Raw genomic sequence first — 17,176 nt, forward strand, 5'->3', positions numbered from 1 at the left:
GAGTGCACCTAAGAGGATGCTGTTCTGCCGCTGATCTTCAGTCAGTGCCAGGTTCAAGCAGGAGGAGGAGGAAAAGTTAACTCACTTAGACCAAGGGTACCCCGTCCTGTAAATTAATCTTACAGTGATTGGAAACTTCATCGTGCTGTTGCATTCCAGAGTGTCACATCTTGCTTCTTCCTACTCAGTCTGATCTACTGAGTGGCTGCACAGATGGTTTCTTCCAGCTTAGTGCTGTTATTTTTCTATACTTTGCAGTGAATGATGTCTACAGAAACATATCTTTTCCTGAAGGCAGCAAAACTTTAGATAATTAGATCATTCAAGGCATTATGTGCAATGTATGGGCTAGGAAAAAATTAAGATGTTGGACAGAGGAAATTTTAATTATTCCCTATGGTTAGAACATTTTAGAATGGGCAAAGATAAGATGGGTTTGGAGAGAAGTATGGCCTGTTGCTATGACTGTTGAATTGTTCTTTTTGTGTTAAATATTCAGATTGAAAAAAGTCTCCAAAATACCCTGGAAGATTTTTATACCCCTAAAAAGTTAGATTTGTAGTTTTTTCTAGTAATAGATTTTATATTCTCATTATAAAACTTTGGATACAATGAATAAGCAAAAAATAATTTAAGTATAAAAATGTTCCTCAAATTTCTGCAGTTCTTTGATAAATATTAAAATTTTGATCAACATGCTTTCTGTACTTGCTCTTGCTTCTGTGTTCTCTCTGTCTGTCTGTCTGTCTCTCTCTCTCTCTCTCACACACACACACACACACACACACAGTTTTATATGAATAGTCATTATGCATGGTATAACACCATGACTTGACAAGCCCTGGGCAGACTAACATGATACTTTACTGGCTGTGTCATGTTCCGCTGTAATCACACAGCAAATTATTACCACATATGCTTCAGATTGTGAGTCTCAGATCATCACATGCTGTCAGCAGATGTGTGCCTGGTCAGAGGCTCCCGGTGACCAGAAGGGCCTCTGGCTTCCTGTGTAGAAAATACAGCAGAGGTGACAGTATTCAAGGCTGGAGACAGGGCCAGGGGTGAGGGGATGATGATTTTCTGGAGGCAAAGAGAGCACTTTGGGAAAGGCCAAACTTGAATCTTTTAAGATTTATTGGGCTGGCATTGTGGCATAGTGGGTAAAGCACCGCCTGCAGTGCCATCATCCCATGAATGCCGGTTCGAGTCCTGGCTGCTCCACTTCCGATAGCTTTCCATGCATCCTTAGTTGTTGGGAATACAGGGGTAGAAGCTACCATTTAGCTCCTGCTTTAGTTGTTTCATTTCTCTGACTTTTTTTTTTTCTCTAGTGTGGGGTTTTTATTATAATATAGGCTAGCTCCAATTTAGATCAAGAAAAGTAAAAACAGGCCGGCGCTGCGGCTCACTAGGCTAATCCTCTGCCTGTGGCGCCGGCACACCGGGTTCTAGTCCCGGGTGGGGCTCCGGATTCTGTCCCGGTTGCTTTTCTTCCAGGCCAGCTCTCTGCTGTGGCCCGGGAGTGCAGTGGAGGATGGCCCGGGTGCTTGGGCCCTTCACCCACATGGGAGACTGGGAGGAGGCACCTGGCTCCTGGCTTTGGACCGGCGCAGCACACTGGCCGTAGCAGCCATTTGGGGGGTGAACCAATGGAAAAAGGAAGACCTTTCTCTCTGTCTCTCTCACTATCTAACTCTGCCTGTCAAAAAAAAAAAAAAAAAAAGAAAAAAAAAGAAAAAAGAAAAAGAAAAGTAGAAACAAGCAGGTATTGACTTAAAATAGTCTGATGAACAAATATGCTAAAATATATATATAAAACACATTTGATTTTAACATTTTATTTCCCTGCTGAATCTAATGTGTCATATAGTACTTGATATTTGTTAAAAACAAAGTTTTGGAATCCTGCATTTGAAAGATACGTATCAAAAATGTTTAAAATAAAAAAAAAGCTCGACTTTTTGAAACTTTAACACTAAGTATTTAGAGCACATCTTTTACAAAATAACTTACACACGTGGACTCTTCCTGGATAACAGAGTGTTAACATCTTCCTAAGAATTCTACAGTCTATGTGTGGTTTATTTTTTAGGTATAAAGACGTGAAAATGAGACACCTTGGGACATGAACTGGGGTGAACATAACTTTCTGTGACCTTGTCAGTTGGCACTGTGTTTGTTTCCTGTTGCTCCTGCCAGCTTTTATTTCAGCTGTCCATCTGCAAGGATATTTTTGGTCCCAGGTAACTCTTAATATAAACAAATGACAAGGAGTCGTTGCCCCCCATTCCCTGGCCCCATGACAAGAACTCCCAAGGCAGGGCAGCCCCAGAGTTAGCTAGCTCAGCGGTCAGGCTAGTGCTGGTCTAGGCTCTTTCTGCAGTCTGCTTTGCTATCTTGGGTGCAGCAAGTTTGTCTTCAAGGTGGTGGAATGCCCGCCAAGGCAGGAAACAAAAGGACATTTCTTCTTGAGTTTGTCTAAGACTCTTCCCCACATATCTCCGTCACACTTCCTCCTGGTTCCCGCTGGCCAGCCTTGAGTCACAGGCTTGACCATGGACGTCACCGGCAGGGGGCCTGTTGCCAGCATAGCTGTCTCAGCAGCACCAGGTACCACTCCTGGGGACTGGGGACAGGCTGGCCTCCCAGAGGGATGCAGCTCTGTGGAGGATGGTCTCTAAACAAATGAGAAATGGGTGGGGGTGAGGCTCTGTTAAGAAGAGTAAGGATCTGTATGTGGGAGGTGGGTGAGGTCAGTATCTGCCGTCTCGTGCTTACTCTTTATTTTCACCTGTGATGGAGTATGCCTATGGAAACAGTCACTTATAATACATTTTGAGTATACTTTTAGAGAAAAAGTAGTATAACTAGTATGTTAAAGCTGACTGAAAAGTATGTAGCAAACAGAAGCTATCCATGAAGCTAAACGATGAGATGGATTCATTTCCTGCAAAGAGGAATGTGCAGGTTAGGACCCAACACTCTTTCAAAAGGATTCAGCCAGAGTTCAGGAGTCCTTTTCCTTCTGATGGGCCGGGCTGGGGGTGGTTGGCCACCGAGTCTGTATGTATCAGCCGTTGGTCCTGAAGAGAACTGAGAATTGACCATTGGGTTAACAGCCCTCCTTAGAGCAGCGGGGGCAAAAAGGCCTGACTGGGACTGAAGCTTTGGTTGGGTGGATGAATTAAAAGTGCATTCTGTTATTATACACTGTAAATTACATACATGCACAGCTTACTCTTTCACATGCATTACCTATTTAATGCACAATAAGAAAATATTTTGTGTCCTCCACATGGCCTGTGCTTTGAGTCAAGATTAAAACTGAGTCTGGGAATTGATTGAGTGAATATGTGGAGGGGGAAAAGAGCAGGAGGCTCGAGGGAGAACAAAAGGGCTGATTAAAAAGGGTAGAGACTCAGTGGGGAAGACAAGAAGTGAGGGCTTGAGGGGTATCATGGGCAGTGACCAGATGGTGGTGCCATTGAATTCAAGGACCCGGAAGGGTTGAAGAGTTGCTGGTATTCGGTTCCAGAAGGAGTAGGCAGGAAAGATAGGAAAGTGGCAGGCAGTCGAAGAGTGCATTGCTTGAAGATGAGACTAGGGAGGTATGGAGAAGATGAATAATGACTGGGGGCTAGGATCTCACTGGGCTGTGGGTGGTGGAGGTGGGTGCAGAGCAGCCTCATTAGAGATGAGGAAGTCAGGCATCCTCTCTGAATGTTGAAATCACCCAGGATGAAGACAGTGTGGCTGGTGGAGAGACAGACAGCCTGCCAGGCCCTGGCATCTGCAGGAGAGGTCTCTGGGAGAGAGAATGTATGTCTGTGAGCAGCAGGTGGAGGACCTCCCATCGCTTTGGCGGGGTGGGGTAGGCTAGGGGAGCCAGGACTGTCTTGTGTGTATTATCACTTACCCCCTGGATAACTGCAGGAGGAATTGCACGCCAGCATTGCAGGCAGCGCTCAAGCTGCAAGGCCACAATGCCGACCCCGTGATTCTCTCCACTTTAATTGAGAAACAGAGGGAATTGTGGGCCCTAGGACATTTTATTTTTTAAAATGTGCAATATTGGTAATACTTACTAGTGTAATAGTTATGCCTTAAATTTTAGACATAGCAGGAATAAAAAGTACATGCGTATAAATTAACATGATGGTGGTAATTTATTGCTGTTTTGTAGAAAATAAATTGCTCAAAAGTAAAAGCTAACATATATTTAAACTAATAAAAATTCACTTTAAAATATATATTCACAAGCATAATAGCTTTACCCCAAGTAGGATATTTCTTTCATTTATTTTTCTTACTTACCATGACATAGAGATATAATAGATGGTATGTAAGTTTTAGATAATTTAGTAAAATGAATACTGTTGTAGTTTCCAGAGTGGACATATGTTTATGCTGTCATTATATTAGAAACATTACTGTTTAATAGAAATTAATAATAGTAGATTGAATTTCCATGGCTTGTTTCCTGGTTTTATTAGTTTACCATCTGGATTTGGCATTGTGGTGTAACAGGTTAAGCTGCATGGGTTCAAGCAGCAGTAGTGGCTGCTCCACTACTGATCCAGCTTTCTGCACGTGGCCTGGGAAAGCAGCAGAGGATGGCCCAAGTGCTTGGGCCCCTGCACCCGCGTGGGAGACCTGGAAGAAGCTCCTGGCTTCGGCCTGGCCCAGTCCGGGTCATTGTGGTCATTTGGAGAATAAACCAGCAGTTGGAAGATCTCTCTGTCTTTCCCATTCTCCTTCTTTCTCTCTGTAATTCTGCCTTTCAGATCAATAAAATAAATCTTTGAAAATAATTATCATCAGTATCTTGGGTAGTAACCCAAGCCCTTTCTTCTGATTTGGAGGAATCTTTTTTTGTCCATTTTTGAAAGTATTTTTACACTGATTTTTTTAAAAAGTTTTATTTTTATTTATTTGAAAGAGTTACAGAGAAAGGTAGAGACAGAGAGAAAGGTCTTCCATCTACTGGTTCACTCCCCAGATGGCTGCAACGGCCAGAGCTGTGTTGATCCGAAGCCAGGAGCCAGGAGCCAGGAGCTTTTTCTGGGTCTCTCATGTGGGTGCAGGGGCCCAAGGAGTTGGGCCATCTTGTATTGCTTTCCCAGGCCACAGCAGAGAGCTGGATGGGAAGAGGAGCAGCCAGGACTAGAATTGGCGCACATATGGGATGCTAGCTCTTCAGGCCAGGGCATTAACCTGCTGCACCATAGCGCTGGCCCCACCCTGATTTGTTTTTTAAAATATCATTTTATTATTTGCTGTGATCTTGAGTGATGCTCTTTTCATTCATAGCAAGGGGTTTGTTTTCAAGTCTCTTCACATATTTACATTCTGCTGATTGATAGGTTTATTCCACATGCATTTGTTCAGCACCTATGCCTAGGGTGCATGGACACCCAGCACTCTCTGCCCACAGTCTGGTGAGGAAGACTGGGGTACATCAGCAGGAGGCTCGTCCGAGACCAGTGGGTCTGGGGCATGATGGAGAGAGTGGGTGGGCTTAGCTGAAGGGGCTGGAGGGACTCCATGCCTTCTTCCTGGCTCCTGTTGCATCCTTTTCTCCCAGGCTTCTGCCTCACCTTCGACCAGATCTCAGATCTCAGGCCCCGAGGGCACCTGGTGGGTTCAGTTTTCTGCTGTGTAAATGAGTGTTTCCTTCCACACAAAGATTATGTGTTGGTATTTAACAGGGGTTTTTCAGATGTGAGATTTCCTTTAGTAGGAACCATGCTGATAAAATGTTGATTGGCCATTTAGTCACGGTCGCCCCCGTGTACACTTCCTGTCTTATGATCTGATTCCCTGCTGGGTCTGGAAAGATTTGTGTAGATTTTGCTGCTGCTCCCGGGTCAGCCCTGGTCCTTTACCTGAGGTTACAGGTGGAGGTGCTGAAACGTACTGATTAGTGTTAGGAAAGCAGTGCTGGTCTTCACTGTGACTCACGTGGACCACCTTTGGCAGGAAGCTTGCATTGGTGGGCAGCCTCCGCTACCAGGACCGTCTTCTCTGCCTTTCCTTCCTTCCTGGAGGTGACCATGTGCTCCACTTGCAGATGCCACTTCATAGGCCTGCTGGTCCCCTCACTGCTTGCGAAGCTGTCTCGTGCTGTTTCCTCTTCTGTACCAACCTTTCCACAGTGATGTTGGTGACAAAGCATCCCGGCCTCAGGCCTGCAGCAGCAAGCATCTCCTTCCCTTGCTGAGCTGGGTCTGCGTTGGCCGCGGCAGTTCTGTTTTGACTGTGGGTTGTCCTGGGTGGGCTCAGGACTGTTGGGTTGGGCCTAGCTCTGCTCCAGGTATCTCCTCACTTCCCTTGAACCAGAAGCAACCTGGAGTTTCCTGAGCCACTACTGTGACATTCAGGAGAGGAGCCCCAAACCAGTGTGGGTGGGTACCTTCCAAAGGTGTGGGTGGGGAGGACACATGAGTTATGGCGTCTTTATGACTACTACAAGAGGGAAAGAGGGCAGGGCTAGGCCGTTGTTAAATGTGGAACCACCAGAATCCTATTGGCCTGTAACAAGCAATGATGCATTTCATCTTTGTCTACATTTACTGTCTTAAATCTGTTTACACGTCATTGTTTTCCTTGTTCTCCACTAGTATTCCTGGATTACCATTTTATCAAGTTGTCAGGTTTGCCTCAATTCTTCCTTATCCAGTTTCCCCATCACCATGTCTGATGATCTTGATCATCAGGTCTTCAATATCATTATGTAAGGAATGTGAGTAAAAATTGTACATGTGTGTCTTCAGGGCTGGGTTAGCTGCTAGCTCAGGGGCAGGGGTGGAGGGCTGGCTGTGAGGCAGTGTTATGAAACAGCAGAATTGTCATTGAGCGGGATCATACGTAAGAGATGATCCTACTGGTTTCATGGGTGTGTTTCTGTGGCGTGCTTATTGCTGTGTTGGGATTAAGTGCTACTTAATAAAGTACTCACGTTCATTAAGTATGTGAGTTTCTGAGTCACTGAATTTTATGGCTTCTTGGTGCATGGGTTTGCGTTATTCCTTCCTGGTGAGATGGTCTCTGTCAGTCATGTGCCACATGGTGATGGACTACGTCTGCAACACTATGTACCACATAGCCTGGGTGGTGGTAGGCTACTCCATCCAGGTTTGTGTAGCCACATCCTGTGCTGTTCGTACACTGACATTGCCGAACAGCTGAGTACTTAGAACATACCCTGTTCCAGGTTAAGTGATGCTTCATGAATTATGAAAACAACTGACAGTTAATGAATGCCAGCTGACACTCTCGTAAGCACTTTGCCCATGCTTATTGTGTCACCACAGCCGCCCTGTGATGTGGGAACCGCTGTCTGCCCCGTTTGTTGAGGGCCAGAGTATTTAAATATCTTGCCCATGGTTCTCTAGCTTCTGCACTTGAACACCATCCGCCTCAGAGGTTTTGCCCTCAGCCTTTGCGGTTGCCCATCAGCTAGACTGGAGGAATGATCGTCAACAAGGGGTTTTTTTTTTTTTTTTTAAGCTTTTATAGTTGATTAAGTCACACAGTGCAAAGAAAGGTCCATTGACCCTTTTGGTAAAGGGAGGGCTGGAAACCAGACAGAGTAAGTTCAATGGATAGTCCGTATATACATGTGATGAGGAACACCCAAACTCAATTTGTGCTCTTAGGTTGGTTATTCTGAATCCCGATGCACTTCCGAAGCATCAGCTCGGCAGATTGGGCAAGTACGGTTTGCCTTAAGCCATTTGTCAACACACTTGGCATGGAACTCGTGGTTACAGGCACAGAGGTGGGGAGAGAGTGTTTTGGTGTGGTATCTAGAATATTATCTCTGGGAGATAATAGGAGAATAATGAAATGGCTTATTGGCTGTTGATTGTTGGTGAAGGAGAATGAGCAAAGTGGTCTTTAGAAATCCGCAAAGGATCCCTAGCCGTTTGCTTCCTTGTGGTTGGTTCTCTGAGTTGTGTGATAGCAGTAAGGTGACCTGTTAGCGTCTCTGCCAGACGCTGAAAATCACCCCTGAGGTGTTTTCCAGTCTGGGCTCTGTAGTGGGCCTGTCCTCCCTCTTCCAGTCACTGTCTTCCTGCAGATGTGGGGAGGGGCCTAGTGTCACTCCCTCCCCTGGGTTTCTTATCTTGGTCTTTTTTTCTTGATTTCTCCTCCGGCTTTGCTGCTCTTCCCCAAAAAGATGCTTTATTTCTTTTAAACTCCTGGCCTGGTTTCTAGTCTTGATTCATCCCCGTTTGCCTTTGTACGGCTCTGGTTTGTAGTTGGAAGACCTGAGCAGGCCTTCCTTTGGGTGGGCCATGTGAGAGCCTGACTGTGAGGTTTCCTTTCCTGGACCACACCTGCCCCATCGACTTCGCGGAGCAGTGGTGAGAGTCAAATCAAATAAATTCATCAAAGTGCCTTTTATTGTGCAAAGCCTGGCATCAGTGGACGTTACGAATACCTCCACAGCCTCCCCATGTGGCGCTGTCCGTTCCCTGCTTTCGTGCTAGCATCAGCTTTGAGCCGTGCTGTCCTTTCTGTTGCTTGTTTCTTTACGTGTGTGCCCTTGGGGGCCTTGGATCTTACTCTCTTTGAATTTCCTAGCACTTGGCACAGCATTAGTTGGCACGGGTGGGGACTCAGCAAATGTTCCAATGAACCGTCAGGAGTGTCTTTCTAAAGGAAGTTTGTGGTTGTAGTCTTTTTTTTTTTTTCTGAGCAAAGATTTCCTGATAAATGCTATGCTCTTGAAGTTAGCCTTTTTAAAAATCAGGCTTTTGATACTCTGTTGTGTTCCTTCTCACAGGATGCTGAATTCCAGTGCCTGCGGTTGCCATCCCCAAAAGCTATGTTCACTCTATAAATACTCTTCTGACGAATCCTTTTAAAAGGATAAATCAAGAAATGATTCTAGATTTTGAATTAATGATATAAAATATTCGATACTCTGTTTATTAAATTAACAAATAGAGAGGGGTCTCAAAAAAGTTCACGGGAAATATTTACTATGAAAAAGCTACATATGACTTAAAAATTTTTTTTCCATCAAAGTCAGCTTATCTCTTATGTTCATTTTCCCAAAAGTTTTGGAAGTACCTGAATATGTACTGAGTATTTTTTATGTCCCAAGCTACAAATGCCAGGATATATCCCTGAGCAAATTGTCTGGGTGCCGGACAACAAGGAAGTAAATAAAATGGGATGATTTCAACTCTCAAGTGGGGTTAGGACTCCAGCACAGTGAGGAGCCCTCCGCATGTGTAAATATACTGGGTGTGTTACAGATGCTAGGCTTCCAGCTTCACTGTGTATCCACTTGTCTGGTCACTGAGTAACTTCAGCTCTGCACATTCCTGTAGGCCTCCTGTGGGAGAAGAGCTGTGGGTCGTGGTTAGCTCCGGGAGGAGGTGGTGGCTATGATCTGGACCTTTGGCTTTTTTTTTTTAAGATTTTATTTATTTATTTATTTGAGAGGAAGAATTGCAGAGAGGAGAGACAGATAGAAAGGTCTTCCATCTGCTGGTTCACTCCCAGATCGCTACAATAGCTAGAGCAGGGCCGATCCGAAACCAGGAGCCAGGACTTTCTTCCGGGTCTCCCATGCAGGTTCAGGGGCCCAAGCACTTGGGCCATCTTCTACTGCTTTCCCAGGCCATAGCAGAGAGCTGGATTGGAAGAGGAGCAGCCGGGACTCAAACTAGCACCTGTATGATGCCGATGCCATAGGGGGAGGCTTAGCCCACTGCACCACAGCGCTGCCCCCTGGACCTTTGACTTTATGAGAGCACTTCAGCATATCTGAGGGTTCCTCCAACTGAATGAGGCCCCTGTCTGTTGAGGTTGCTGATATTTGAGTGTCTCTGTGGGAGCAAGGGAGGGAGAGATGGGTGAGCAGTTGTGCACCCAGTCACGGTTCTGTGCTGCCTTGCTGTGTCAGTGCAGCCACATCTTCCACGTGAGGGAAGCTGCTTGCTCGCTTATGGCATTCTGTGTCTGCGCGCTGCGGAGCCCACCGAGGCTGAATAGTGAAGGCACGTGAGGCACTTGGGGATTTGTGTGAGGCGGTGACGTGGGATCCTAGATCTGAGGACAGACGGAACCAGTTGCCTGAAGTGGGCTGAGGGGTGGGACAGCATCCCTGAGGGCCCCAAGTGGAAGAAGCTTTGGGGAAGCTTGGGGAACGGACAGAGACCAGAGACAGCAGTGGCTAGATAGCACGTAGGAGGTCAGTCTAGAGTGCTGTGTGCAGTGGAGGTGTCGAAGGGACTGCTGCCATGTTAGTTTGGGCTTCAAGTACTACCGGAGCCCTGTCAGAGGGTTTGAGCAGGGAGCAATCTGATTTGATTGGTGTTATTAAGTTTTCATCTTGGCTGCTGGGGGGAATGGAGGGAGAATAGAAGCAGAGAGCCCAGGCAGAGGGCCGTGTTGGAGCCCTGGTGAGGATCCAGGGTGATGTAGAGCTGGGGAGGGCAAAAGCAGCCTGGGGCTGGAACGGTGTGGGCTGGGGACAGTCGAGAACGAGTGATTTGCTGGACGTGAGCAGTGATGCAGCGAGCCTGGGGCAGCTGGGTGGATGGGGTGCCACCTAGCGAGGTGGGGAAACCTGAGAGAGGAATGGGATTTGAGAGGGAGAGCAGTACTTCCCTTTGGGCGTGTTTAATTCGGCCTTTTAGACCCGCACATGTCAAAATCTGGCTGGCAGCAGTGGTGAGGGTAGAGCTAGCTGTGGGAGTCAGGGCAGCAGACAGAAATCAGGAGACCTCAGCAGAGAGATGGAGTTCTTCTGATAGACCCAAGGATTTGAGAGTTAGGTCAGTTCTTCCCTGTGTGCATACACTCTCATGATTTATATATTATTATTATTTTATAATTGCATGTTGTAGGTGTTTCTTTTATTCAGATCATTCAAGAAAATATTAGGGGGGTCTTCAAAAGGTTCATGGAAAATGCGTATTATGAACAAACATTTTCTGGCGGGAGCACACTATTAGTCCGGGGGTCGAGACAGGTTAATAAAAGTGGAGATACCGCAGGGTCAAGGAAGAGTAGGGGAAGAAACAGCAGAGGAAACTCTTCTGGAACTAGTGATTCACAGTGGACCTGCCTGGAGAGCGTGGGAGCCCAAGTTCGGGACACCAGCAGCGGACTCAACGCACCAGCGCTGGAACGCGAGGTGAGCCGAAACTCAATAGCCCGAGACACCAGCAGGCAAGCGGAAAGAGGAGACTAGAGGGAACGAGGCTTGAAACTCCGTGGGGAAAAGTTCACCAGGCTAACTAGAAGAGAGAGAGGGAAAAAAAAAAGTGACTGATACGGACACGAGTTTCTCTCCCTCCACTCAACCCTCAAAGACGAGCAAGACAAAGAGCAGGCACCATTTTGGACATACGTCATAAGCAGGGCGACCTCAGGTCTACACTGGCCCTGAGCCTAGCAGAAAAACTTGACTCTGGGGGGAGGGGTGAAATAACAGGAGATTAGGATCTAACTTGGCAACCCAGTGGGAGACTGCAGGAGAATTGGAGCCCACACTGAGGGCAGCACAGATTCCCTGTGCTGTCCTTGGGAAAGAGCTTCTGATCTCTGGCTCCTGTGGGTATATCATTTGCCTGCTAACTACCTCCAATTACGTTCAGCTGTGCGGAATTACTTCCCTTTTGAATCAAAAAAAGAAAGAAAGAAAGAGAGAGAGATTTACCACACCTAACCTGGGAGTGTCGTCTTTGACACACCCTCAACCCTGAGGAACCAAACACAGCTCTCAGTCCACACTCATCTCAAGCCTCTAAGGCTCCACCGAAAGCAGACAGTCCACTTAATCTAGAGCCATAGTGTAACAAGAAAAAACACCACAGTGAAGAAACCAAATATCTCCAACATGCCAAACAACAAACGCAAAAACCGAGGTAACAAGAACAAGGAAGACACTATGACGCCCCCAAATGAAAAAGACACCCCAATTCAAGATTATGAAGATGATGAGATCGAAGAAATGCAAGAAGCGGATCTCAAAAAATTGATAAGAACATTAAGAAGTTCTCAAAAACAAATTCTTGAACTACAGAAATCCTTAATGGACAAGATAGAAAATCTCTCGTGAAAATGAAATATTAAGGAGGAATCAAAATGAAATGAAACAACTAGTAGAACAAGAAACCGTGATAGTGACGAGAAATCATAATGAAATGAAGAATTCAATAGATCAAATAAATTGATCTTTTAATTCCCTTTTCCACAAAGTTTTGAAGTACCCCGTGTATCTAACAGAGAAGACGGATCTTTCAATCAGAATTGAGTCAGGAATACAAGCAGGGTGCGTCTAGGAAGTAAGTAAATTATGGTGTGTCCTGGGGGAGGGGAAGCATAGTGTGATGGCACACAGCAGAGGCACGGGCCCAGTCTGGAGTCAGGGTGGGTAGGAACCCCGGGTGAAGAGGGCCTCAGGCAGAGGGGATAGTTAGTGGCAGGTAGGCTGGCAGTTTGTGTTGGACTCACAGTATGCAAAACCTTTCCTTGGCACTGGCAAATTCTGTGTAAGATACTCAAGGATTCCTTGGCAAGGTTGTCTAGCGCTGAAGTACTCTTGTGGGTTGGTTATATTATTTCATTGCTACTTGTTCCACACAGGTTAATTTGTTAGTGGGAATTTCCACTGCTCTGTGCTTAGTTTTACTTTGGTGCAGTCACTTGGCAGTTTGCATGACTTCATAACAGCTCATGTGTATTATTTCAGTGAACCAGGGATGACTTATTGCATGAAAAGCCCTTATCAAGTTACTGGAGGGAAATTCAGATTCATCTGCATGTAGTTAATTTTATAGAATTTGTAATTGGTATGTTCATGCACACACACACAGTATTTATTAATACTGCTAAAACAATAGATGCCATTTTCTTACAGATCAGATAGCAACACATATTTTTTTCTTGAGTAATGCTTGTGGAATTTTTTTTTAAATGTATTTTTATTTATTTGAAAGGCAGAATTACAGAGAGAGAGAGAGAGAGAGAGAGAGAGAGAGAGAGAGGTCTTCTATCCGCTGGTTCACTCTCCAAAGGGCCGTAATGGCCAGAGCTGAGCAAATGGAAAGCCAGGAGCCTGGAGCTTCTTCTGGGTCTCCAACGTGGGTGCAGGGGCCCAAGCTAAACTTAGGCCATCTTCTACTGCTTTCCCAGGCCATACCAAAAAGCTGGATCAGAAGGTGAGCAGCTGGGACTGGAACCAGCACCCACGTGGGATGTTGACACTGCAGGCTGGGGCTTTAACCTGCTGCACCACAGTGCCAGCCTCTTGTAGAATTCTAAGGAAGACTATTAGTGCATTCTCCCCGAACATTAGCTCCTTAGTCAGGATCCTGTAAATGGCACAAACGGCTTTGTTTGCCAAGGAAAATGTACAAAGGTGTGTTGACAGTAGACTACCACCTCAGAGTTGTGAGGTTTTGTCCAGGCCACCTGGGGCCTTTAGAAGAAGTAGCCACAGCAGGCCTGAGTTCCTTGCACCACCTGTCCATCTGCCCTGGTTTTAGTGAAACTGTCTGGTACACCAGGGACAACTCGAGGGATACACGGCATGTCCCATGGTGTCCAAACAAGCATGAGGGCTGGTCATCTGGAGCTGGAAGGTAGGCAGCACCTGTGGGCCCACGTGGAAGGGGGTGTGGGTATGGTTGGGGGGAGGTGGCTGTTGGCAGGCAGGGTGGAGGGAGGAGAGTGCGGGTGGGACCTTGACTGGCACAGTTGTTTCCTGGGGTACAAACCGGTTCCTTCTCACAGTCTGTATCAAAAGCTGACTCCCGCAGGAACCTTCTGTCTGGCTGTCAGTGCTCTGACCCTGAACTGGCCCTACAGTCTCCTGCACTGTCTGTGGAGGGTGGCGTCCCAGGTGTAATTCAGAACTCTCTGAGATGGAGAATCAACAAATGGGAATGCTGGTTTTTTCCTGCCTTATATGTGAATAAAACTGGTTCCACTTTCCTTCATTCCTGAAATAAAAAACTTTCAGAATTCTGATAGTTGTAAGAATACATTTTTTTAATAAATGGAAACTTTTTCTTTTCAGATAATGTGGATGCAGGTGATCTTAAGCAGTTTTTTGAGACCAACTATTCTCAGATATATTTCATCTTCTATGAAAATTTTATAACACTGGAAAATAGTTTGAAATTAAAAGGTAAGCATTTCTACAATTTTTTTTTTCTTTTTAGTATTCAGGAAAGTTTAGATGTTGAATGTATCGTGAGCCACAAATTCTATGCCTTAAGCTTTCTTTCTTGTTAAGTCTTCAGCAAAGCTGTGAAATCACAGTGGGCTGGTTGACATCTGTGTTCCTCTTGAGCTTTCACTTACACAGGCGCCAATGGAACAGAAAATGGAAGGAACCTGCAGAAGGCATGAGTTTCAGAGGAATCACTTTAAAAAGAAAGAAAAGTAGTACGTGCACACTGTGAAAAGATCCATATTCCACTGAAGGGTTTGAAATGAAAGTGTCTGCTTTGCCCAGACGCCAGGCCTGCTCGGCAGCAGCAGCCACTATGAAAGATACCTTGTGTCTCTTTCCATTTGGCTTAGTCATGTATGTGTTTATGTATGAGGATACATCAGAGAGGTCATGGGAAAATGGAATTTGAAGACAAGTTGCAAAAAATTTGAAATCCATGTGTATAATGCTCATAGACAATATGCGTTATCAAAAAACTGCATGGATTTAAAAAGTTTTTGCAACAAAATAGACTTATCTTTAAATTCTATTTTTCTGCAGACTTTTTGAAGTGCTCTCATTTTTTTTAAAGATTTTATTTATTTATTTGAGAGGCAGAGTTATAGACAGTGAGAAGGAGAGACAGAGAGAAAGGTCTTCCATCTGTTGGTTCACTCCCCAAATGACCGCAATGGCTGCAGCTTTGCCGATCCGAAGCCAGGAGCCAGGTGCTTCCTCCTGGTCTCCCATGTGGGTGCAGGGGCCCAAGGACTTGGGCCATCTTCCACTGCTCTCCCAGGCTACAGTAGAGAGCCGGATTGGAAGAGGAGCAGCCGGGACTACAACCGGCGCCCATATGGGATGCTGGCGCCACAGGCAGAGGATTAACCTACTGTGCCACGGCACCAGCCCTGAAGTGCTCTCATATATTTATGGTTAATTCCCATGAATAGAATATCCTTTGAAAATGAAAACAAGGCCATATTGCATATGGTGCTCTGCATTTAGGGGCAGGATGCTATAGTCTGGAGCCAGTCTGGGTTTGGATCCTGGCCCCCGACTCTAGCTCTGAGTTGGCTCCCTCCTGTCAGCATTAAACGGTTAACAGGAGTCCTAGGATTTTGCGTCATTTTGGCACAGAGCATGTGATCAGTAAGCCTCTGCTGCTGTCACCATCTTCTTTTGTTTTCTGTGTCATCTGCTAGAGAAATCGTTCCCTGTTAGTATGTATATTTCTTCTTCAGTTTTAAACAATCACGTAGTACTGCATAGGATGGAAATGTCATAGGTCTGAAGAGTTGACTTCTGAGTGCCTGGGTCAGGTTCACAGCGCTTTCAGGCTGGAGGGGCTCAAGAGTCCACAGCCCGCATTTCAGAGCTGAAATAGGTTGCATTACTGACCTAAGGTCCTGCAGGTTACTTAATTAGTTGCACGGTCAGAATTGCCAGCATGTCTCTTGATGCTCGGTCAGAGTTCCTTCTTTTGTTCCAGTGTTTCTCAAACTGTGGTTCTAGAAGCAGCAGTGTGGCTGTCGCTGGTGAACTCATGAAGCTTCCTGATTGAGAAACGCCCTGGATGGAAGTCAGCAGTCTGTGTCTTAGCAAACCCTCCAGAGGATATAGTATGCTCTTGTGTTTGAGAATCGTGGTTCTAGTTCATGGTGCCCCCCTTAAAAATAATACTGATTCTAGATCAACAGACAGACGTTGAAACACCATCTCTGTAGCCAGCCCCCTGAGTTGCTCACCTACACAGGAGAGGGTCAGTACTTTAGCCAAGTGCTTAGTATCCTGAACCATGCTCCAGTGCTGGTGCTTCTCAGGGGCCTTTAGCTCAGGCGGCTCTGTCTCTCTTCTGCTTAACCCTTCATTTGTTCACCCATTCAGTATGTGAATGATAAGTGTGCAAGGCACTCTATTACATTTCTATGAAGAATCCAGAAATATATCAGATATGTATGTGAACATGCTTTACAGGGAAGGGAGCAGGTCTGTGGCCTGGCCTGAGAATCAGCAGTAAGTTTGAAAATCAGATGTGCTGTGGGAGAGATACAGACACCATTTTGTGGTTGATGGGAGGGAGAAGTGGCTTCCTGTTGAGTGATGAGTGACGCACTGGGGAAGAGGTGGCTTTGTGGAGAGACACTGAAAGAGATGTGGGACTTCAAATGGTGGAGAACAGCACTGTAGATGGAGGATAGAACCTAAGCCAAGGCCAGGAGGCTGTTCGCAGGGCATATGTGGGAAATACGTTTCTTTTCCTTACAGCGTAAGGGGTGTTAAAGAGATTTGTAGGAAATGAGATTATGCTGCAAGGAGCTTTGAATTCTAGACTAGGGAGTTTGGACTTCATCCTTTAGATGGGAGCACTTGAAACTATTTGCTACTAAATCATATATCTTACAAAAGGTAGGAAGGCCAATGAGGAGACCTGAGCTGTCCATAAGACAGCTGCTGGCCCATGAGACAGGAGAGCTGGTGATGCCTGATCTGGGGAGGTGGTAGTTAAGGGCACAGAAAGTTCTATGTCTCAGTGGGTGCACCGTTCGTGAGAATTGAATTTAAGGGAAAGAGAGAAGTCAAAGATGCTTCTAGGATGTTGAGTCTGATTTGTGAAGTGCCATTGCAGCAGTTGGAAACCTGGAGGGCAGCCAGGTTTGGGAAGTAAGAGGCGCTCTGTGGTAGACCCAGGTGCAGGTATTAGCTGGGCAGTAAAAATAGAAGGGACTGGAGCTTGAGAGGAGAGAGGTGAAATCACACTGTTACCAAAGGGGAAGGTTTTATATATATTTATGTACACACACACACAGATATAGGAACATGTATATGTATATATTTATTTAAAAAACAGAGTGACAGTGAGATAAAGCTGGAGAGCGTGCACGCACACACGCACACACACGCACACACACACACACACGAGAGAGAGAGAGAGAGAGAGAGATCTCTTCCATTTGCTGGTTCACCCCCAAATGCCCACAGTAGCAC

At 45.8% G+C, this 17,176-nt stretch overlaps 1 protein-coding gene across 2 annotated transcripts in view; it reads left to right on the top strand.

Annotated features, from left to right (window-relative positions):
- The window catches only part of RALGAPA2 (Ral GTPase activating protein catalytic subunit alpha 2), a 340,680-nt gene that overhangs the window by 14,384 nt on the left and 309,120 nt on the right, over nt 1-17,176 (top strand). For both annotated transcript variants that reach the window (XM_062203794.1, XM_062203795.1), the window contains exon 2: nt 14,051-14,161. In XM_062203794.1, coding sequence (XP_062059778.1) covers nt 14,051-14,161 — 111 coding nt within the window. The remainder of the gene's footprint in view (nt 1-14,050; nt 14,162-17,176) is intronic.

This window comes from Lepus europaeus, chromosome 10 (genome assembly GCF_033115175.1).
Source record: "Lepus europaeus isolate LE1 chromosome 10, mLepTim1.pri, whole genome shotgun sequence".
Classification (NCBI taxonomy): Eukaryota; Metazoa; Chordata; class Mammalia; order Lagomorpha; family Leporidae; genus Lepus; species Lepus europaeus.